Source organism: Armigeres subalbatus, chromosome 2 (assembly GCF_024139115.2).
Source record: "Armigeres subalbatus isolate Guangzhou_Male chromosome 2, GZ_Asu_2, whole genome shotgun sequence".
NCBI classification, from domain to species: domain Eukaryota; kingdom Metazoa; phylum Arthropoda; class Insecta; order Diptera; family Culicidae; genus Armigeres; species Armigeres subalbatus.
In genome coordinates, this window is record NC_085140.1 from 274,146,509 (window position 1) to 274,171,591 (window position 25,083).

General features: G+C 39.4%; 3 protein-coding genes across 3 annotated transcripts; 2 read left to right on the forward strand and 1 right to left on the reverse strand.

Moving 5' to 3' along the window:
• The first annotated feature begins 700 nt into the window (after positions 1 to 700).
• LOC134216368 (uncharacterized) lies at positions 701 to 2,743 on the forward strand. Its single transcript, XM_062695271.1, has 5 exons — positions 701 to 829; positions 888 to 1,157; positions 1,242 to 1,570; positions 2,122 to 2,240; positions 2,318 to 2,743. The coding sequence occupies exons 1-5, from the start codon at positions 827 to 829 to the stop codon at positions 2,725 to 2,727; spliced, it is 1,131 nt and encodes a 376-aa protein (XP_062551255.1). The 5' UTR covers positions 701 to 826; the 3' UTR covers positions 2,728 to 2,743.
• Positions 2,744 to 17,355: 14,612 nt separating this feature from the next.
• On the forward strand, positions 17,356 to 18,403 carry LOC134216369 (uncharacterized). The gene is made up of 2 exons (XM_062695272.1): positions 17,356 to 17,380; positions 17,451 to 18,403. Exon 2 carries the CDS (start codon positions 17,467 to 17,469, stop codon positions 18,217 to 18,219), a length of 753 nt encoding a protein of 250 aa, XP_062551256.1. The 5' UTR covers positions 17,356 to 17,380; positions 17,451 to 17,466; the 3' UTR covers positions 18,220 to 18,403.
• Positions 18,404 to 20,679: 2,276 nt separating this feature from the next.
• Positions 20,680 to 24,094, reverse strand: LOC134216370 (uncharacterized). The gene is made up of 4 exons (XM_062695273.1): positions 23,977 to 24,094; positions 23,751 to 23,909; positions 21,193 to 21,595; positions 20,680 to 20,822 (listed from the first exon to the last, which is right to left on the reverse strand). The coding sequence occupies exons 1-4, from the start codon at positions 23,977 to 23,979 to the stop codon at positions 20,716 to 20,718; spliced, it is 672 nt and encodes a 223-aa protein (XP_062551257.1). The 5' UTR covers positions 23,980 to 24,094; the 3' UTR covers positions 20,680 to 20,715.
• Positions 24,095 to 25,083: the final 989 nt, after the last annotated feature.

Here is a 25,083-nt window from a genome sequence, read left to right on the forward strand (position 1 = left end):
TGGTTTCCATTCCCAGTGCCGGTCTGGGCAATTTTCGGTTTGGAAATTGCCTCGACTTCCCTGGGCATAAAAGTGTTGACCGTAGTCTTTGGCTAGGATAGGATGTGCCAATTAGTCATTAAAAATCGTACCGATTTTCTGTCAAAATCGTACCGGTTGCTGATTGGGTGAAAATGACAATCGATTACTTCGATCGGCGGTATCACATTTTCAAAAGGGCAGCTTGTTGTTACCTTGGCCGTGTTGCTGGATAATTAAATTGAATGTTATGATACAATTCAAAAGTTTATTTTCTCATTTTTTTTGGGTAAAATTAACTTATGCTAGGCTGCAAATGATGTATGCATGATTCTTAATAGCTATGCTGATTTAAAACACTCGATTGGAAGCATTATTGACCAACTTTTTACACATTTCACTGTAAAACTCTTACATCTCCCTGTAATTTTTTTTCTGATAGTACGTAGCATCCTTTATTACGAATTATGGAAGAAGGGAACGAGAAAACATGATTTTTTTCACATATACTATACGGCGGATTTTGCATAAAAAATATTTGGAAGCACTGGCCACCACTTCGTCGAAGCAATCGACTGAGGAAACAACAAGGCAGTTGCAATTCTATTGTCACATCCTATCCTAGGTCTTTGGTAGCAGTTTCGTAGTACCTACCATCTTATAGTTTTTCTTAGTTCGCAGAAAATGGAGGCTTAAAATAAAACTTAAATAAATGTTATCCAAGTAAGCAACTCTTTTACTGTCACTATTTTTGTAGAGTTTTATTTTGGCATTATAAAGTCGAATTTTTCATTCCAAATTCATTCAGATGGTAAGTGTTACAGTTGAATATACAAAATGGTTATTACTAGACTGCCTTCAATTGCCAGGATCAAATTAGTCTCACGGATTTGAGGCGTCAGTTCTTCGGACCAACTTTGGATGAAAGTTTGCTCTACGGGGTTGAATGCTTGAGGGATTTTTTCAGTTGGAGACAACATTTCGACACTGATCCGACATATTCACAGACAAGTAGAGAACGCAGTGACAGCGTGGTTAGTGATTTCAATCTTTATCAGTCTTGTCGAGACCTAAATGAACTAGCGCATTCCCCGACGGAGAGTGCAATTTCAAAGAAGCAAAATAGATACAGGAGGAAAGTGAGTGTTTTACGTATGTTGCACTCTTCTCTTTTGTGCAGTGTTCAACCTATCAATGTTATAATTTAATACAATTTATGTCAGCTTTCAAATTCAAATGAACAGAAAGGAAAGCCATCAATACTAAATATTAAATCTGAAAGAAAAAGTTCTTTGTCATCGGATCAAGTTCGACCGAAAAGAAAAGTTTCTACATCAGAATGCCATTGTTGGGCTGATGAAAATGCCATTGCTAAAACTTCACCTAGCAGTAAACAGCTTCAGGATTATCAAGTGCTTTCAAGTGAAAAAATGAAAGAACAGAAACGGAGCTCACTATCCAGTAACACAGAAGAGTTTGAGTCCGCCCTTTCAGCGAAATCGAAGAGCTGTGAAGAATCATCTAAAGAAGAAAATGTTCCGAAAAATAAAAAGTGAGTTCTCTTTTATTATGATCATTTATAGGTTCTTAATGAAAAATGAAAACATTAATTGCCTTATTGGTGTTGGCACCTTTCTTGTATAATTGATTGGGTAATCAAAAATTAGATATTAGAACGGGCAAAATATGCCTTCTCTGATATTTTCCATGAAATTCGGTGACTGGTATTAGCTTGATATCACATTTGCAAGCTTTTATAGACAATTAAACCACTCTTCGGAGTAGACTGGAGTTAGCTTGAAGGTGGAGATTATAAAAAAGCTCTCAATCTCCTCTCTTCAACATTTTTTATTTAAAAGTTTAAAGTAGTAAAAAAGTATGAAACCACTGTAAATCTTCACTGTGGTTTTGGTATAACTTCCTGGTGTATTTCATGATTTTGTACAGCACTTTACAGTATTGCTCATGTTTGCAGTCCTACGTTTGTTAATTTATTTATTTTTTCATAGATTTGCATGAGTTATTGATTGCTTAGCTATATACACAAATAGGAATAAATCATTGAATACATTATTATTCAACTCTATTCAATTTCCCTCATAGTGCAATAAATTCATCACCGTCCTTGAAGGAGCCCTCGAAACTATCCCGCACCGACAAACTTTTCTCATCGTCCGAGCAGAGCAGCAAAACCAAACCCTCCTCTAACGGAAGTAGTAAAAGTATTCCTTCAACCCTTCGCAATACAAACTTAATCATACAGAACACTTCATCGAACTTTCCCTTTCTTCCACCGCAGTTCTCGAGAAGCTGAAAAAAGAGCTGGCCAACAGTTTTATCTACGAGACAAAAACCAGTCCTTCAACGCCACCGACACGTGGACGCCACACCCCCAGATTGTCGCGCCACTCCCGGCAGCGGTCCCTGTCGTCACCGCCTGCGAAAAACTCCTCGAGCGCCCGGCGGCCCAAACAGATACGATCCAGATGGGCCTTCGTCAAAGTGAACGAGTTCGACGATGGCGCAAAAACGTACGACGTTCTCCAGACGGACCTGCGAGTGGTGGACGTGCAGCGGCTGAAGGGTGGCTCTGTGGATGGAACAATCACCGCAGCGGACCTGCCTCCGGATATGGCCACCGAGGTCGTTTTCGTGACCCTACCGGACGGTTCCACGCTGTGCTATCGGGGTGATAATATTAAAAGTTGACTCGAGATGAATAGAATTTAATTTTTGCTATAAGCAAACTCGTGTAAATCTTATACAGGGTGGGTGTTTTTTTTTTTAAATTGTGAATGCCGTTCTAATGCACAGTGCTTCGTCATCGAACGAATCAATTGTGCTTCTTACTTGCTCAGTTTATTCTCTTTTTTTAGATTCTTGTTAACCGAATGCAAAAATGGTAACTTGCCTGGGAAATCTCAAAGTTAATAACTGTGGAAGTGCTTACTGAACACTAAGTTTCAAGGCAGCAATAGAAGCAATAACTACTTATGAAATCATGAAAATTGTATATTTTCATAACATGTTTGAGTATCATATGATCGCAGGCCACTTTGAAGGGTGGCACCCTTTTCAGTTCCTATTTTTTGGTAGTTTGGTAAAACTCGCCGAGATCTGTCCCATAAGCGCTGCAGCGTGAATGAGCTCTGGTGGTGAATGCGTCGAAGATAAAGTACATACCAGTAAAGACCAGTCAAAGTCATGTTTAGTACAGTGACTATAATAACAGTGTCGTCAAGTGTCAGAATTGGAACAGAATCGCATGTCAGTTTCATACAAATGCGCATTCCAAACGAGCAGGAGACCTGTCAAACGTAACACTTGACGTTACTCTTCTTATAGGGCTCTAATGTTTAGCATAGAACCTGGAAGAGGATCAATCGAGGAATATGCGCGTGCCGCCGGCGTGCAGCAGGAAGACAGGTAGCCCAAACACGAGCGCCCTGGAACAAGACATTACATTCGGTTTTGCTCCAGACAACACGGAGTTTTGTACCATCACAGGTATAGGTAGGTAAGCGTTGACCAAATGGTTTATTCGGATATCCCAATAAGGCGACCATCATGGTGCATCATTTTATCGCTAGAACTCAATGCCTTTCGGACATTTCAACGAGAAATCTGTGGAACTAACAATTATACTCACACCTATCTTACTTAACTAGTTTTGTTATTCAATCAATGGCTCTCAATGTGTATACTTTAACAATGGAGCAAATAATGATGTATAGGTTCTTATAGTTCTGTATCAAATTGTGTTCCATTTTTTCGAAAAACAATGCAAACAATATTGAACAATTTTATCCCATAACGATAAGATTGAATGGAATTGTTTACGTAATACGTAGTACCGTCGAAGCTGTCGCGCCGTGGCGTTCTTATCATCGGTTCTCCCCTACATCTCCACCAAGGTCGAGACTCACTGCCGTGTGATTGATTTAGATGAGATTCGCGCCCTCAGGACTGGCTAGTCATCATCAGACTGGCTCCAGACTGCTGGCTGGCTGACTGGCTGGTTCTTCTCCAAACTACATACTCCACGATATTATGGATACATACCCAAACAAACAACAACATCCTTCGCCTTGACAGACCAGCGACGATGAGCGACAAGGAGTTGCTCGTCGTTTCCATTCGATTGTGGAAGCATCCAATAACCATTTTCGATCAGCGTAGGTACCTACCTCCCGGCAACCCCCACCAGAACTCTTTTCTTTGTGGAATTGTGGTAGCGTTTTGGGGTTCACGGTTTGGCACGGCGGCGGGGGATTTTTTTGTGCTGATGTTGGGCAACTATTACAGCCTCAGTGCGCGTCGTCGATTTGGCCCCTCCATCATAATAAACTCTTGGTGAAGGTCTTAGACGACATACGGTCGCGACTGCCGCACTCTCTATCTAGCTAGACGGATGGAACAAACAGTCTTGTTTGTTTAACAAATCTTCGATCAGCTGCTGTGAATGCGTTCCAATCAATAATGAGGGTGGCGTAAAAAGTAATAAAGTGAAAGCATGATAACTACTTATTGCACAGATGTTCGGTAATGAGCGTTCTGTTCATTATTGTTTGGGGAATACTTGATTTTAAATAGATAGAACGGCGTGAAAAATGTTATGCAGCGCTTTTTGGGGCTGGAGAAGGTTCATAAGATGGTTCTTAAGGAAACCATCAAGCTTGGACTAAAATCGATATAGAGTGCGACGCTGCAATCAACTTATCGATTGACAGTTAGGACTCTAAAAAACAAAAAAAAAACCGAGCAAGATCGCGCAAGTTCTAGTACTACTAGTAGTATACAGTGACCTGCATAATAAAAAGCCCACTTGCCGTTTCTCATACAAAATTGTCAACTTCGGAGATCTAGATCTCGATTGCGTGTGAACCAATTTTGCTGAAAATTTACCCAGAGCTCAGATATAACTTGAATTTTACCACACCTAAGATTCGACCATATTGATTCATAGGGTAAAAAATTATCGCGGTAATACCAAAACGATTTTTTTGGAAAAAAAAAATTTATAATATCTTGAAATCTACAACTCTTAGTGTACAAGTATATTCCGCAAACTTTTTTGTATTGCCAAAATACGCGTTTTTGCCGAATAAGTAATTAGTTTACAACCTATAGAATAAGAAAATTATTTTGAGCTTTTTAGTGGAATGTTTTCACCTGTCATAAGACGAGTTTATACAATCCCATTGAATTTCACCACTTAATTGTATCTTGACAGATACGTATTTCGACCTCAACAGTAAGGCCGTCTTCAGTGTATCGTACTTGACTCGACTTCGGCCTTTTAAGATAAGGTACACTGGGGGAAGTGGAAAAGGAAAAATCGATAGTTCATGTTCAACTTATTGTAAAACCAATTTAAATGATCTAAATGCATTCAATCATTATGGGCTCCCAAAAACAGTCCATTTTGCACCAACTGTGCGGTAATTCATCCCATTTTAGCCGCTTGAAATTTATAAAATTATATTTGAAATTTGGGAGTTATTTTTCCACTTACCCTAGCGGAATGGGGTAAGTGGAAAACCCAAGTTATCTTGACCTCCAATTGTGATGAGTAGTGATATGTGATTAAAATCAAGACGGGAATTGCTCTGAGTATCTTTTGTTGAATAATTTCATTGGATTAAAGGAATAGGTCCCCAAGGAATTCTTGAAATAGATAGGGGAGGGCTGGTTGTGCCTTCTCGAACACTAAGTGTACGTACAATCTGTATGTTTGCCCCGAAGATGATTTTTTTGAGGGAGAATGAGACTTACATTGTTATAAACTTATCGACTCAGTTTACGAATTGATATGATGTCTGTGTGTGCGTGTTTGTATGTATGTGTGTGCGCAATATACGTACAAAATTATCACCTATTTTCATGCACATTTCGGGTAGGAAGATTTGTTCGCAACAAATTGCATTCAACGGCGAAACTTGTTATGAATATAAATGAATATGTATTATGGAATATATTTACCTATCAGTGCTATTTTTATCTTTCTCGCACATTTTTTTCATATGTAAAACATGTGAAAGGCATCAATACCGATAGGTGGATTAATCAGGCGTTTTCTTATGAATATTAGTCCAATCACCACTCAAATCACAATGATAACAAAGAAGGAACATATTAAGATTCACAGCTATCAAAATAAACCCTGGAGGGAAGGAAAAATTTGCGTGATCAGAACATTTTCCACTTCCCCCGCAGTGTTTGATACCAGGGGTAAGTGTAAAATCTTTAAATTATTTGGTTTCATGGTACAAACCACTACAAATTGAATGTGATTAGTTTAATTGTATTATAATGATCACCTGTGGTGCAAAATTACCGGAAAAGGAACAATTTGTGCAAGTAAGAATTGATTTTATGAATGCAAAAATTAACTTCTCGCGAAACCTAAAATGACAGCTCCAGCGTAAACTATGTTAGTGTAAGTATAACACAGATTTTAACATAGTGTTAGTGTGAACAATGAACCATAGTTTTGCACAATGTTATGGTGTGGTAAAAACTGTGAAGTCTGTACAATTGAAATTTTTCGAGTCGATTTTTACACTTACCCCCTTTTTCCACTTCCCCCAGTGTACCTTACTTAAAAAAAAAGAAAATTTAAGATACTTAAAAAAAAATTTGCCAAAAAAATTATTTTGGTATTACCGCAATAATTTTTTACCCTATGAATCAATATGGTCGAAACTCAGGTGTGGTAAAATTCAAGCATGTTATATCTGAGATCTAGATCTCCAAAGTTGACCATTTTGTATGAAAAACGGCTAGTGGGCTTTTTATTATGCCGGTCACTGTATATGGTCGGGGTTCAGCCAAATCGCACCAAGCGGCTTTTTGACTAACTTGTGGTATTTTGTTCGCAAAAATAAAATGGACATCATTTCATATCCACAGTTATTAGGTTGAGGGACATCCGATATGATTTGTGATCAATTAAATCTGCTAATCGAAAGAATGAGTAGAAAAATTAGTACTTTTTGTTGGCGCTCGATTCGATTTGGCAGAACCCTGGGCATATAAAACTTGACTATTTCAACTCCTGCTCCTCCTTATGACACACTTTTTATTCAAGGTGCTTGGTGGCCTTGTGTCACTGCTTCTGCCTCATAAGCAGGAGATTAAGGGTTTGATCCCTGGCCCTTTCTAATTTCCTATTAGATAATTTCATTAATCATTTAACTCAATCTCTTTGCAAACAAAATTCTAATTGCTAGCAAGTATGATTCTAAATATAGAATTGTTATAAAAAGCTGCCTGTTACTTAGTAGCAGTAAATAAAATGTAAAAATAGATTGGTATTCATTTGTACCCGCATACGAATGCTATATACGGTCGCTACGCTCGTGCAGGCCTCATACAAGTAAGAATGTGTGAGGTTGATGTGCGGGTAGCGATGGTGTGGTAGACGTGTGCGTGGTATTAGAATCCAATAGCATTCAAATTCTAATTGCAAAAAATGAATCCCATTAGAATTCACTTTAATACTTTCTCATTACTCTAGTACTTCTAATTCTCATTCATATATTCCTACCCCATAGATCGCATCACTTACCAAAGTGAATCCAGATAATATATCCCTTCATACTAACACAATATCCTATCCTAAGACTATCGTGGAGATGCAGAGGTATACTCGGTCTCTAGTAGCAACGAGAGTTGAACTAATAATCCTTCCTTCCCTTGATGACCGTAAGGACGTGGCCGGCGCCGTAATTGACTTAGTAAAATGCATTGAATTTCCGAAATTTGCACATTGAGAATGATAGCTAAAACCCAAGCTCCATTCAATTGGTTCCCTGTGCAATTTCGCAAGTTCTAGTCAATCACGGAGTAGCAACTACGAATTGTACGGTTATCCTGCTCATGCTCATGCTCATGCTCCCGCTCCTCCTTATGACACACTTTTTATTTGAAACATTTGAGAATTTCGCAACCGCCATTATATTATCTAAACGTTACGTGATTAAATAATGTTCCCATATTGCTATTTCAACTTAAAAAGGCTACGTAATCTTTGCAGATTCATTTTTCCGGACAAATATAAATCTTGTTTCAATCTTCAAAGGCTGCGTAGCCGCCTTAAGTTGAAATGAAATATAATCGCTAAAAAGATACAAAATTGGTACGCACAAAAAGGTTGTAATTCCGAATTATTCGTGATTCAATAAGTACTTTCATCAAAACAGTGCTTTAATTGAAATTGTAAAGTTACAGCATTAGATAATTACTTTTCTGCAATGTTCATTTTCATTTATTTAGTCTACATCTAAACAGAGAACACTGAATCAACAATTTGACGCCACAATACACGGTTCGAGGCCGCATCTCTCCATCCTCGAATACGCCCCACGCTCGCCAAGTCGTTTTACACCTGGTCTGCCCATTTCGCTCGCTGCGCTCCACGTCGTCTCTGCCGCATCGAAAGTGAACACCATCTTTGCAGGGTTGATATCCGGCATTCTTGCAACATGCCCTGCCCATCGTACCCTTCCGGCTTTAGCTACCTTCTGGATACGGGGTTCGCCGTAGAGCTGGGCGAGCTCATGGTTCGTTCTTCGTCGTCACACACCGTCTTCTTGCACACCGCCCAAGATGGTCCTAAGTACCCGTCTCTCGAATACTCCGAGTGCTTGCAAGTCCTCCTCGAGCATTGTTCATGTTTTATGTCCGTAGAGGACTACCGGTCTTATTAACGTCTTGTACATGACACATTTGGTGCGGTGGCCGCACTTTCTTCTGAAGCCCGTAGTAGGCCCGACTTCCACAAATGATGCGCCTTCGTATTTCACGACTGACATTGTTATCAGCCGTTAGCAAGGATCCGAGGTAGACGAATTCCTCGACCACCTCGAAGGTATCCCCGTCTATCGCAACACTGCTTCCCAGGCGGGCCCTGTCGCGCTCGGTTCCGCCCACAAGCATGTACTTTGTCTTTGACGCATTCCCCACTAGTCCAATTTTTGCTGCTTCACGTTTCAGGCGGGTGTACAGTTCTACCACCTTTGCAAATGTTCGGCCTACAATGTCCATGTCATCCGTGAAACAAATAAATTGACTGGATCAGTTGAAAATCGTACCCCGGCTGTTACACCCGGCTCTCCGCATGACACCTTCTAGCGCAATGTTGAACAACAGGCACGAAAGTCCATCACCTTGTCTTAGTCCCCGGCGCGATTCGAACGGATTGGAGTGTTCGCCCGAAATCTTCACACAGTTTTGCACGCCATCCATTGTTGCTTTGATCAGTCTGGTAAGCTTCCTAGGAAAGTTGTTCTAGTCCATAATTTTCCATAGCTCTACGCGGTCTATACTGTCGTATGCCGCCTTGAAATCAACGAACAGATGGTGCGTTGGGACCTGGTGTTCACGGCATTTTTGAAGGATTTGCCGTACAGTAAAGATCTGGTCCGTTGTCGAGCGGCCGTCAACGAAGCCGGCTTGATAACTTCCCACGAACTCATTCACTAATGGTGACAGACGACGGAAGATGATCTGGGATATCACTTTGTAGGCGGCATTAAGGATGGTGATCGCTCGAAAGTTCTCACACTCCAGCTTGTCGCTTTTCTTGAAGATGGGGCATATAACCCCTTCCTTCCACTCCTCCGGTAGCTGTTCAGTTTCCCAGATTCTGACTATTAATTTGTGCAGGCAAGTGGCCAGCTTTTCCGGGCCCATCTTGATGAGCTCAGCTCCGATACCATCCTTACCAGCTGATTTATTGATCTTTAGCTATTGGATGGCATCCTTAACTTCCCTCAAGGTGGGGGCCGGTTGACTTCCATCGTCCACTGAACTAACGTAGTACTGCAATGTACTTTTCTCCAATTTGAATAAAATCTCGAACCTTCCTCTCGAAGGAGCCCATCAGCGCCCGCAGAGTGGAAACGGACATGGAATCTGCGCATCTCGAACATTTAACCCAATGTCCATGATTGCTCCGTGGTTTTGTCGAAGTCGCTGCACAGTGGCGAGCCCTCATACAAATCCCGGACAACACCTGAGATTGCGTTCAAAACTTCACCGCAGAGTAATTTTGAAACGTTAAATTCATTTTTAAGGTTAAAATGGTTATCCGACATACTTTATGTTATCCAAAGGCTTCCGCAAGCCCAGGCCCTAGGATCTAGAACAAAGACAGCGTCCTCGTTCTAACATTGCACCAGTCAGTTTCCCGCTTTGACGCAGCTATGCGTCTATTGTAGCAAGGCACCTGCCGATAGCACTGGCCATATCTGACAAACGATTTGATCATGATTATACTACTGTTTGTATTTCATCAGACTCCTGTATGAAGGGCCAAAAAATGGGTGGGGTGGTTCCATAAGCAGAGACACTTATGCGAATCCACGGGAGGATTATAGAGAATCTCCTTCCAGAAGAAAGTTCGTACATACAATATTATAATCTAGCCCTCGTTTCCCAGATTGACCCAATAGATGGGGAGAAGAGCCCGCCCTTTATCCACGAGATGTTAACAATAGGAAGTTGGCGATTCCACTCTTCCTATCCAAATCGCTTCAATCGGGTGCCCTGATGGTTGTGTTGTTTTTTTTTTTGGTTTATTGTATATAATCATATAGTTTCAATATAATTTGCTAAATATATATAATGGAATTCTCTCACCAAGTTTCCATTCGTATGTCCTGGATGATGGAGGATCTTACTTCAAAGTAGCTAGTTTTAGATTTATGTTATCTTCAGAGTATATTTCATTCTGGTTCAAAGATCGAAAAATAGACTTCTTGATTTCTATAAATGGGCACCACACTAACCACCGGAAAGTAGACAAAAAATAGATTTTAATACATAATACCAGATATTTTCTAATCTTTCCCAAAAAAGTTTAGTCGAATTTCATTTTCCCATACATATTTGTTCGGGAGACACTTTACGGAATGAACTTCAACGTGACACCAAAAATTTAATTCACAAGCAACAACCAAAAAAATTTGGAACTAGTTCATTCAATATATATGTTAAATTAAAAAAAATATGGGCTTCATGAAAACAAAATTCTCATTATTTTTCGATTAGTCGGAAGCAATTCGGAGGATTCATTAGTGTGTGGAAAAAATCGAACTTGTTACCAGCATACCACTCCAAACTGACTTTGGAGTAGTGGGAGCTGGTCAAATTCGGCCAAAACATGACTTTGCCCCTATGCTTGCGGATGAACGGCAATAAATACACGCTTTTTAGACATTCTGCGATGTAAACTTAGGATTCAAGTTACAACTGCAAATCGCTTGACCAATCATTGCCTTTTTGCAAACTTGTCGGTAAACACGAACTTGAATCTTCCTGGCACATTCCCAGTAGGGTGTCCCAAAAAACACTATTTTCGAGAAGCCATGGTGCTCATGCCTTATACGAAAGATAATCGGATCATGGAGCATTTCCGTAGAACAACCCAAAATTCTAAAAAAATAGTTTAAAGGTTTCGAGAGCCATTTTTGAAAAAAAAAGCTGTTTTTTGCACTTATTGTCATATATTGACTATATTCGCCACATTCAAATCACTTTTTTATCGATAAATATTTTTTGATTTTTATGTGGACCATAATGATTAATATCCTACATGGTAATATGGTTGGTATTATGCTATGATATGACCTCTAGAACCATTTAAATATCTCTGTTCACTATTATCCCAGAAAATTTAACTACTAAATTAATTAATCCTAAGTACAAAATATAAGACAAACACAATGAATCAAAACTTAAAATTAAGAATAAATAGGTAAAATGAAATCTGTTATACGGATCAAACTTAAAACATTATACTTGAACGCTCCTAAATCATGCATACGATACTGATAACATTGATAACATCGAATTGCGCACAACACACATATAAACACGAACGTTAGGTGTATAGGTCCTAAAAACAACATGTATAGTTAGGTGTTTTTGATCAATATAGTTAGTAGCCAAACGATCTCGGTTGAAATACATACGTTTCGTTAAGAACCTTCACGCGAGCTCAATAAAAGTAGATTGGTTTTGCATAAACAATAAAAAATGTTTTAAACTACACATCGCAAAATAAGTGGAAAGTGCAACTAGAAAGAACTTCACTGTCATAAGACGAAAAGAACTTGTCTAGTGGTGATAGACTGTAGTGTGGTGTCCGGCGAATCAAATTCAATCGGTTTAGTCTTTCGCAACCAACGAACTACGGAGGGTCAACAATCTCAAAAAGGACTGCTTTTAGATAATTTTCGCGGAAAATCACCTCGTGTTCGTAAAATAATTTTTTCCCGTGCATTGTCAACTACTACCCAAAAAGTATTTTTATAAGGAAAAGTTTTTGTGAAAGCAGATTGAAAAAATATTATACGGGACTGAGATATTAACGTTTTAGTAAACCCTTGGGCTGCAAAATGGTGGGTTGACATCAAGGAAAGAGCGCCCAACAGAGCTCTGGTCCCTATCTCACGGGTCGTCCGATGACAAAAGACCGCCAGCTAAGGGTTGTGTACTTAGCTGGTAGTGCAGCCTGGGTACTGTTGTCCCTCTGCCATCAGCTAGAGTGAGAAGGTACGCCTCGAGCGTCTGTTCACCAGGAGGTGCGGCTCAAACAGCGTCTGCCTGGTACCCAGCGGCTGATTAACGAAATGCTGTATCGCGTAAGCTATATCTAAGGTGGCAGTCCCACCAGCGCGATGTAGGCAACGCGATTCCGGTAAGGTAGCTTACTGAAGCATCTCATAATACCACAAAAAATGGAGAATCTCTTGATTTGAATCATCCATGAGTTTTGAGATTTTGAGTTTTTACCAACACTGAATTGGAGATAGAAGAAAAAGAGAACGTTATATTTGGGAACCGACCCGGCAACGAAATAAGGACTATGATTGGAAACTCGGTACTTGGAATGCCCAGACCCTAAATGAACCTGGACGAGTGAGCCTTCTGGCTCGTAAACTGCAGAAGGTTGGAGTGAACGTGACCGCTATTCAAGAAGTCCGTGGACCCCAGTACCAAGATGAATACACAGCTAGGTGTTGCAGTCTGCCCAATTTATGGACGATGAGAAGGCGGGGGTGAAAAATTTCGGTGCAAAACATAAACAAACCGGCTGGCTCTCCCATACTAAAATCCAAGATGGCTGAATTGTGAATTTGGCAGATTGGAACACCTAGTGGTGTATTCATCTTGCCCAGGACTGTGGAATCCGCCGATGCCAGCAGGATAAGAAATATTCTGGAGCCGTCGCGTGCCACCATCAGTTTTAAGAAGAGGAAGAGTCATGGCTTGCTATGCGCTGATCGACCACCGTCGATGAATCGTGCATAATGCAATCATTGAACGGATGAATAAATCCATGTTAATTCATCTGCTTACATACTAAGGGGTATATCTTCAAATACACGCCGAATGTAATTTACTCGTACCCCACAAGGACCAACACTGGATTCAAGTAAAACATCTATCACAGCGGCGGCGGAAAAGCAGAGCATGGAGTTGGTTTCGTAGTGATGGGCAAGCAGATGAAGCGAGTGGAAACCCATTAGCGAAAGAATTTGTGTGTTTAGGATACGGTGCAAATTCTTCAATTACAGCCTAATCAACGTTTACGCACCGACCAACGATAAATCCGACGACGCGAAGGACACATTTTTATTAATGTCTTGATAAAGCCAATGGAGAGAGGACTTTTTCCGTCATATAATTGGTAGGGAAAGCCTTCACTATGCTACAAATGACAACGGCCTATGGCTAGTAAACTTCGCTGCTGCCAGAGGCATGGCCATCAGTAGCTCCTATGACGTCACTATTTGCATTGCATAAGATCAGCGGGAGAATAAAAGAGACAACTAGTGGCACGCAACGCTGATCTGCGCCACCTTAGTAAAGTCTAGCTCATTGGAATGACATGCGGAGGTTTTATGAGACTATCGAGCGTGCGAAGAAAGACAGCGCCATCTCCCGTCATGTGCAACGACCAACAAGGGAATTTGCTGACAGATAAAACCGAAGTGGCTGACAGGTGGAAGCAACACTTCGAGATTTTGTTGAATAGTGGAAGTGACGGTGCATTGGTGAGCAGAATAAATATTAGCGACGATGGACAAGCTGTGGAGTACACCTGATGAGGTTAAAAAAGCTGTTAAAGAGCTGAAAGACAATAAGGCTGCGGGGAAGGACCAGCTCCCGGATGAACTTCTCAAACATGTGAGTGAGCAGCTTTATGAAGTTCTGCACTATATAATGTCTAATATATGGGAAGACGATGAAAAGCCTGCTAGCTGGTTGGACGGCCTTATTTGCCCTCTCTTTAAGAAAGGGCACAGACTGGAGTGAGCCAATTACCGAGGAATAACCCTCCTTAATTCGACGTACAAAATTATGTCCCGTATTCTGTTCAACAGATTGAGATCGCGATTAAGAGTCCTTCATCGGCGAATACCAAGCAGGTTTTCGTGACCGCCGATCGACGACAGATCAAATGTTTACCCTGAGACAAATCCTTGATACATTCCGGGAATAAAACTTGCAGACACATCATCTGTTTATTGATTTGAAGGCGGCGTACGATTCAGTGAAACGTAGTGAATTATGGCAAATTATGCTAGAACATGATTTTCCGGCAAAACTGATACGGCTGATTCGTATAACGTTGGACGGATCGAAATCAAGTGTAAGGGTTGCGGATGAAATGTCGACATCATTTGTTACTTTATTTGGTAGGGTTTCGGTCACCGTAAAGCTTCATATTTTCTGGTTTGTTGATTTTTATCGGTTATACCCGACAAAAACCAGAAAATATTTGTTACCTTAGATTGATTGAAGTAGGGTGATGCAATCTCGAATCTACTTTTCTATATAGCGCTCGAGGGAGCGATTCGCAGAGCTGGTGTGCAAAGAAGCGGTACCATTATCACAAGATCGCATATGCTTCAGTTTGTATTCCTCCAAATAATGCTCGCAGAGATATTTATGATAAATTTTTTGGTATCGCCGAGAATGTTTTATCTGGTTTACCTCCTGAAGTAAAAGTGCATATATATGGTGATTTTAACCAAAGAAATGTAGATTTCATACCGGACTGTGACAATGAGAGCATTTTACTTCCAGTCATAGGGGAAAATGAGCTATTGCATTTTGTATTTGATAAAATTGCTAACTTAGGATTAAATCAAATCAATCATGTGAAGAATATCCAAAAGTGTTATCTAGATCTACTGCTGACTAACTGTTATGAAGATTTTGTGTAAATGAATCACTAGCTCCTCTTTGGCGAAATGAAGTATTCCACACAGCAATTGAATTCTCTTTGTTTGTACACGTTAATGATATACCAATCGAATGTGAGTTTGAAGAAATCTTCGATTATCAATCAGCCAACTACGGAAATATAAAGCATAAACTGAAGAATATAGATTGGCAAACTGCTATAAGGAACGAACAAAATGTTGATAAAGCGACAGAAAAGTTTTATAACACTTTGCACAATATAATAATGGAAGAAGGTGCCGGTTAAAAGACGGAGAAGTCATGCTGTATCGAAAAATCCAATTTGGTTTACAAGAGATATTAGAAATCTTAAAAATCGCAAGCAGAAAGCACATAAATACTACAAGAAGCATAATCTTCAACATTATTTAGAGGAGTATCTTAATATTTGTGATCAACTGAACTGTGCTATAAATATCGCATACAATGAATATAATATAAAAACTGAACGTGAAATCAAGACTAGTCCAAAACATTTTTTCAGCTATGTGAACACTAAATTAAAATCAGCCAATTTTCCATCGAAACTTTATTTAGATGGTAGAACAGGTAATGGTCCAGAGGAAATATGTAATTTGTTTGCCGATTTCTTTAAAGAAGTATACACTACCCACTCAGAAGATGATCGAGATCACGACTTTTTCGATTTTTATCCTGAGTTTTCAAATGACGTTTGCGTCAACCATCTGTGATGCCCTGAAACATCTAGATGGGTCTAAGAGCTCCGGACCCGATGGAATACCTCCAGTGTTTATTAAGACTCTAGCAATTGAACTTACTGCTCCATTATTCTGGATTTTCAACATGTCACTGGAATCAGGATGTTTTCCGTTAATATGGAAAAAAAATATTTTTAGTTCCAATTTTTAAACCTGGTATAAAATCCAATGTTCGTAATTATCATGGTATTGTTCTTATATCTTGCATACCGAAATTGTTCGAAGCAATTGTTTATGAAAAAATATTTGTTCAAATTAAAAATCGAATCACATCTAAGCAACACGGTTTCTTTAAGGTCACTCCTGACGGAATCCAAGTTCCAAAGTGCTCGCGTTTCCGGGGGCACACCACTCGATTCAGAGGCGGCGCACAACTGTCATTTTTGTTGATTTAGCTTTGCTGCGTCGCAGCATGCGTGAAATAATAAAAATAACAGTCGTTCGTTACCTCCGTATCGAGTGGTGTGCCCCCGAAAACGCGAGCACTTATAAATTTGGATTCCGTCAGGAGTGACCTTAAAGGTCGTTCGACAGCCACAAATCTAACAGAATTCGTTAATTCTCGCTTAACTTTTCAAAAAGACCTAAGTAACATTTTTTTCATGAATTAATTTGAATAGCGCAATCAATACAACAACACGAAAGCTATTGATTGCTGTATTCAAATTAATTCATGAAAAAAATGTTACTTAGGACCTTTTGAAAAGTTAAGCGAGAATTATTCTTTGGATGCAATGAATAGTGGTCACCATGTAGAAGCCTTGTACACATATTTTAGCAAAGCTTTTGTTCGCGTTGATTTACCCATGCTTTTGTTCAAACTGCAGAAGATGGGAATTCAACCAAAACTTCTTCATTGGCTTGAATCGTATCTAACAAGTCGTGTTCAAATTGTAAGATACAAAGGAAAATTATTAACCCCAATACAAGCCTCTTCTGGAGTTCCTCAAGGATCTCATTTAGGTCCATTAATTTTTTATTTTATTTGTAAATGACTTGTGCCTCATAAATTGAATGTCTTAATTTATGCAGATGACATGAAACTTTTCCTAAAAATCAAAACTGTCGAGGATATCGATACATTCAAAGATGAAATATTGGTATTCCATACATGGTGTAAAAAAAGTCTTCTACAGTTGAATATAAAAAAATGCAACTTAATAATCTTCAGCAGAAAACGAAACATACTCAGCGCAAATATTAGTTTTGATGATCAGAACGTAGTAAGAAGCAATAGAGTAAGAGATTTGGGAGTAATATTGGATTCAAAACTCACTTTCATCGATCAAAGCAAATCCAACAACATGTTAGGTTTTATAAAACGATTATGTTACATATAAGACATAAAGACATCAAATTCACCCACGAGGAGGAAAAGGAAGGTAAATTACCTTTCTTGGATCTACTGGTTATCAAGGGAACAAATGCAACATTAGACTTCGAAATCTACAGGAAGCCCACCAACACCATGAGAGTCATCCCATACACATCAAATCATTCGTATCAGCATAAAATGGCAGCTTTTCATCACATGATCCACAGGATGCAGACGATTCCCCTGAGCGAAGAAGGAAAAACGAAGGAGCTACAACACATCTTGGAAACAGCGAGGATCAACGGATACAAGGAAAGAACAATACAAGCAATCATCAACAAGAAGCAGAGGAACCTACGGAAAAACGAACTGACAACACTGACACCGATTGATGAACCGCTGAAGAGGGTATCGGTCCCCTATGATCGACACATCACCCACCAGCTACGCCATCGACTGAGGAAATTCGGCATCGATTTAGTATTCTCCAGCAGAAGCAATCAACTGAAGACACTGTTGGGCTCCACAAAGGATAGAGTAGAAATGTTAAATAAGGCCGGGGTTTATCAAATTAATTGTTCACAGTGTGATAAAGTATATGTAGGTCAAACAAAAAGATCGTTAGATGTAAGGTTCAAAGAACATATTGCAGAAGTAAGTAAGGCTAAGAGGGAATCTGATAAGGGATTAAATTATGAGTTTAGGTCTAAGGTAGCTGAACATGTATATCAGGAAAATCATTCAATTACGACATCAAACATTAAAATTTTAAGAAATGTCTCTTCTCCGTGGAAACTTGATGTTGCTGAGAGCTTGGAAATCTACCGACAGGTACAAACGCGATTGTTGAATAAAGATCAAGGAAATGGTAGCTCCTGGCTCTTCAAGTTTATACCTAAGCATTAAGCGCATCAAGCGAGTAGAAATAAGCACCGTAGTAAGATAAGTACCTAGATAAATTATTATACCTACGCATAGTATAAATAGTGTAATCTGCGATCATTTTCTTCAAGTCGAGTCAAGTACGAGACACTGAAGACGGCCTTACCTTTGAGGTCGAAATACGTATCTGTCAAGATACAATTAAGTGGTGGAATTCAATGGGATGGTATTAACTCGTCTTATGACAAGTGATTATGTTACAATTTTCAGGACCTATATACCCAAAAAATACTATATACAGCTTATGTTAGGCCAATCTTAGAATATTGCAGCATAGTTTGGTCCCCATTTTCAGCTATTCATGCCAACAGAATTGAGTCAGTTCAAAAACAATTTTTATTATATGCACTACGAAAGTTAGGGTGGACCGAATTTCCATTGCCACCATATGTAGCTCGTTGTAAGCTCATCAATATTCATTCACTGAAAGTGCGTCGAGATTTAGCAATGGTAACTTTTATAAACAATATTGTTTCAAACAGAATTGACTCAACGGAGCTATTATCAAAACTTTATGTTCCATCACGATCTTTACGACATCGCCAAATATTCTCCGTAAATTATCATCGAACAAACTATGCAAAATATGGCCCAATGAATCAAATGATGATCACTTATAATAAACATTGTGACACTATTGACTTATCGATGTCCAAAACACAGCTGAAACAGATCTTCTCTCGTATTATAAGCTAATGACACTTTACAATAAGTTTAAACAGTATCAACATTATTTAATGTTATTTAGAATAGTTAAGAATACAAATGTAAATAGGTCTACAATTATGATTGACGACAATAAATAAATAAGTAAATAGATTTGCGGACGATATCGATATTATCGGGATTGATCGCCTTGCCGTGGAAGAGGCTTTTGTACCTTTTAAGAGGGAGACAGCGGAGATTGGACTCACGATCAATATCAGCAAAACAAAGTACATGGTCGCTGGCAATCAACGTGGGTTCATTAGTGGTGGTGGTAGCGAAATGGTACTGGATGGTGAAAAATCTGAAGTGGTAGCAGAATTTGTGTATCGTGGAACATTAGTGACGTGCGGTAAAACGCGCGGCTACAAAGCAAGACCATGCTGAGGGTGGATGGGTTCGATTCCCGGTGCCGGTCTAGGCAATTTTCGGATTGGAAATTGTCTCGACTTCCCTGGGCTTCCCTGCGAGGCGGCTCTGTCCCAGTGTGGGGATGTAATGCCAATAAGAAGAAGAAGAAGAAGAAGTAGTGACGTGCGATAATGATGTTACCCGCGAGTTGAAAAGGTGTATTGCAGCTGCAAATAGGGCTTATTACGGACTTCATAGCCAGCTTAAGTCCCGTAGTCTGCAAACGAAGACAAAATTCGCGCTGTCTATTACTTTGATTCTTCCGGTGGCTTTATATGACCATGAAACATGGACGTTAAAGGATGTTGATCGGAGAGCTTTAGGAGTGTTTGAGCTTAAGGTGCTGCGGACAATACTCGGCCGTAAACAGTTGTCACGAGTTGTACCAGGTGTATAAAGGGCTGGATATTATTAAGCTTATACAACACGGCAGACTACGGTGGGCTGGACACGTTGTTCTTATACCGGAAGAACTTCAAGCGAAGATGATATTTAGTAGAGAACCTGGAAGAGGCCGCATGCTTGAAACGACTTGGTGATGACATCGACTGGCACGAAGCCATTGATCCGGCTTGATACGGCAATCTCCTCACGATTGAAAGCGACCGGAGCAGCCGCTGAATCAAAGTTCGATGACCTAGCGGTCGTTCATTGTGGTCTCCCCGCGTCGTGCCAACCATCCTTTTGTGCAGCCGAACACGTTAAGAACCCTTCGCTAAACCACCTCACGACACGCCGTCGTTCAACCCCGAATCGGTCTCGCTTTCGTCCAGCACCAACGTCTCATCGATCGGTCCGTGAGTGACCTCGACAACCTGGTTTCCGTCGGAGGGCCCTCCTCATCGAGCAGCATGCTAGCCAACGTAGATCAACAACAATGCGCAAGTACACCTTCCCTTTGTCTCTCTCGTCATAGAAAGGCCTAATGGCCGAATAAAACAAATCATGTTAATCTAATTATTGCGGAGTAGAATTTCATTTACGGACGCACTCCCTTTTTGGTGATCTATTCAATTTCTGGTTCAATTCGTGCCCAAAACGGGTATCCAAGCCTCGGTCTGTGTGGTCCACCTTGGAAAAACGACCGTTTCCAAACTTTTCACCTCTTTCGTCATCTGAATCGGTGGGCTTTCTCCTTCCGTGACGTGACGGAGCAATAGAAGCTCCTGTTAAGGTGCTAGTTAGCTTACGACCCTGTGCTTAACAATGTCCTATCAAATTCTCCTTCAGAGCAGCCGAGAGCCTACAAGCTGTAGCCCATCAAGTATCAAGAAGTACCTCACTGGTAATAAATGAGGAAGTGTTAAGCTTGTTTGTAAAAATAAGCTATTTTATATTTCATTGCTACAAATCTGTTTTATTGGAAATTAAACTCGTTGCTTCCTCCTTTTCTGTGCATTCTCCAAAACTTTCAACGACTTCTGTCAGTATGTTTGATTTGTTATGGCCATCTGTAAAGTGATTATAAGACAATTAAATCATTAGATACTATATAATATAAACGAGGTAATGAAAGCATATGCCATATAAAGTCAAACATCCATGAGTCGATGTTCTATGACTCGATATCGACTCATGGAAGCAAATTATTGCATATTAAAAAATATTTCCTGGGTTACTATGATGGTCCCTTCAAACAGCTAATCAAAGATTTTACATTCCTCATCTCGATATTTCCATGAGTCGATGGTCCCTTCAATATCGACTCATGGAGGTTTGACTGTAATGTGTTTTAACTAAATACTATGTTTAGTGGTGACATTAAGGAATGTATATATGTAGAAAGTACACAGAACAATAACACCCTCTTCCCCAGCTTACCTAAAATTCTTTTTTCGTCGATCGATCCTTTTGATGAACCTCCTCGGGTCGATGCAATCGATGCCTTTTCATCGGCGTTTCCTGTAGATTTATGTTTCTGTAGATCAGATTGATGATCTTCCTCCATTGATGAAACTTTTCCTGGAGATTTTGCATCTTCTGATGAACTAACTGATGCCCGTTTTTCACCGTTCTGCTTAATTTGACGTTCTGCTGATTTACTATGTTTAGAATCTGAATCAGTGGATTTTTTTCTCTGTTTTTCAGAAGGGATCGAATGGGATAGCGAAGTATTTCCAGAACCATCGCTTTTCGAGGTACTGGTCGAGTTACGTTTTCCATCTTTATTCAGAATGGTTTTTATGTCTTCAGATGGAGTTTTGATTACTAGATGATTTGAGTCCTGATAAAATAATTTTAATTTGTTTTGTGTTTTTTTTTACCAAGGCAGGGATGGTTCAATTATTTAGTCAGATTTTAACTAATGTATCAACAGTCATTACTTGTACTGAATTTTAAGCTGGGATCTATGGTAAAGGGTGTACGGAATCAAATTGCATCACTTTGAACTACTCGCCAAAAATTAGTCTATCAACCGATTGTCATGAAATTTTTAGGGTCTGAAATACAATATGAAACCTTTGACTACGTATAACTGTTTCACTGTAATTCTTAAATACATCCAAATGCTGAAGCTTTTTTCTTAAATGAGCTCATAAGATTTTGTCATTTTGTCATTTTGACATGTCCTTACCCTAGCAGCACACATATTCCACATAGGTTACTGCAACTCATATGTGACCAGATTTAGTAGCTATCCAGTTGCTGCAACCAGTTTTGCCTGACTTGTGCTGCTCGGGTAACTATCATTTTTCATCCTGAAATCTATCTCAACAAAAAAATTAACTAATTTTATTGCCTCAGTCGATTATTTAACTTAATTAAAGTCAACTTTCCCAAAGAAACCATATTTTTTGACGCCTCTAACTATTACAAAAATCGAAAACAAAACACCAAAAAAGTGCTGCACTGTGAACCGGCCTGAACAATGAGATTGATGCTCTCCCAAAATCTGACAAATATCAGTCCAAAATTAGATTTCAGCGCTTTTCCTATTTTTTTTTTTTTTGATTTTGGTTTTTTACTATAGAAGCGACAAAACAGAATGTTTTTGGAAAGTTTACTTGTATTAGTCGGATAATCGAAAATGTTGACGTTGGAGTTAGAAACCAATACGAAATGATGAAGCGAAAGGCTAAATCAACATTTTTTGTTCCGTAATGATCAATTTCGGAGGCTTCCGAAGCTCGTGTTTCCATTCCAGACCAGTATCTTTCGATCGGCCGCAATTCTGGTGATTTTGGGGTCAGAGGCACATAATTGGATTACTAACATATTTTTATGAGATGTGGAATATGGAGGTGAATGCGCAAGATTTATTTGCACACGTCCTATTCCTTCGGCTGTATTTTCGAAACTACTGGAAATTTCGTAATGAAATTCACGCAGTGTGAATAACACATGCTGAAGACGTCTTCCACAAAATTTCGTTAAAATCAGCCCAGGAGGCAAAATGTTATCAACTTTTGAAAGTGATGCAATTTGATTCCGTACACCCTTTACATCTGTATTTTGCTTCAACTTTGCTGAAAATTTCTTTGTTTAAATTCTATTATGCACGGAGTCAAAGTGCTAGTTACACTGAATTATTCTGAAAGATAGAAATTTAGAATCATTTAGTATATAGAATGGTTTCAGCGCCTTTACGTTGTGTATATTATATTTGAAGCAAATAACTATTAATCTAAATTGTAGAAAAAACCTTCGAGATAAAGTCCACCAAACAATATATTAAGAAAATCACTTCGGAAGAGTTATTGGCGAATGAGTCAAACTTTGACTAAATGATATGAACCATCTCTATACCAGGGTGTACCGGAAGGCTTATAAGTTTACTACAAAATCGAATTTCTAATACGAGGCCCGGACGGCCGACATTTATATACCAATCAACTTCGCTCGAATGAAAAAGGTGATGTATATCTGAGTGTTTTGTGCGTGAGTATCTGCAACGTTTATGCGCAGAAAAAAAAACTAGTTCTTAACCGATTTTCTTGCAACAAGGAAAGATCCATTAATTGCGTATCGCAGAAATTGGTAATTTTGAACCCCCCTTACCCCTATAACACACTTTTTGTATGGATCGTCACACTTCAGGAAACTCCATCCCCCTCTAAGCGATACGTATTTTATGGATGATCCCCAATTTGCATTCGACGATGTATCGATTCGTGTCCTATTGCTTCCTATTGAAAATGTGAACGCGATAGTTTTGCTTGGCAGCTGAGATATCAGACGTATGAAATTTCGCACATCAACAGATACTGTACCAGAAATAGAAAAAAATGGCAGAAAACAGCTTTTTCAAATTACCCCCTTTTGCTTATGAACCTTCATACGCTAAGCGGTAATGGATTAAATAGATTAAATATATTTAAAAAAATCAATCAGAAATGTGAGTCGGAACAAACTTATTTACTATACAAATTGTTACATACATCTTTAGAATCCTTTCTGGCGGACGTTCGATCCACCTTTCTATGTTCGTCATCATCATGCCCGATATTAGCTATCAAACCATCCACCCCATATAGAATGCTTTCGTCTAGCGTTGGTCCGAAAAATTGTCGCCTCAAATCCGTGAGACTTATTCTGTCCTGTCAAAGGTGGTGGCTGAGTTAGTAATCTTTTGATTACACATTCATGGGTTTTGGCAACACTTACCATCAATTAGAGATTTTGTAAAATTTGGACGAGACTCAAAATTCTGTCCCCGGAAAGATCCGCAAGTTGACAAAAGGAATATTGCAATGATTGCTTGGATCGGTTGCGGAAGGAAGTGGTGTCGGAAAAGACAATGCGGTGTAAGGTGCACTGAGGCGATTTTGCCACCTGGACCAATGAATCAAAAATCAGTTTAATAAGTTGGTAGATGATTGTGAATTGTATCACCTCAATAAATGCTGAACAAAACTATAAATAGCCCAAAGTGTTTCAACCAGCCCCGTTGTACCTCAATGTGTAATGTGTATAAATAAGGCAAAGTTCAAATCGCCTGGAACAAATTCCGGCGACGACATCGATGGCGATGCACTTGAAACTTTCAGTCCGCGCCAGAATTGGAGGGAAAATAAAACCAACCGTAAACAGAAAAGTTTTGGCAAACAGCAGTGCAACGGGCGCAGTCAGCCAAGATGGTTATGGTTTGACGCTTTTGCAATACACATCCCATCGGGCAGGACATGAGCGAGTGCTGGACTGTGGTGCATGCTTGAACGTGGTGGGGTTTCCTTGCGAGGCTGCGAGACCGTTGGTTGATATAAGAGATATAAGTTTTCAAGGACTACCGCCGGATGCGGGTTATGAAGTATGGATTTCAATATTGAACGATTAGGTTTGATTGTGTGCCAAGTTCGATAAGTTTCAATTACATCTTCTCGTGCAATGTATTCAAACATGAAGCGATCTGAGATATAATACCGTTCAAAATTTATCTTGGATTTCATTTCTGAAAGGGTATCATGTGAGTGGAAAGATTTTTGCTGATTTTTATTTGTCTAGTAACTAGTCGACCCTGCAGACGTTGTCCTGCATAGTAGGCGAAAATGCGCGTTATGCACTGTCCATGCGAAATTTCCATACGAATCTTTATTTTAGTTTTTCACGATTTACTCAACTTTATTAATAATTTTCGCATGAGGAAATATCATATAAACCTGTCGGAAACTATAACGAATGTTTCTGCTGAAGAAATGAAAAAAATCCATCCAGCCGTTTTCGAGTTATGCGGATACGAACACAGACCATTTCATTTTTATATATAAGATTACA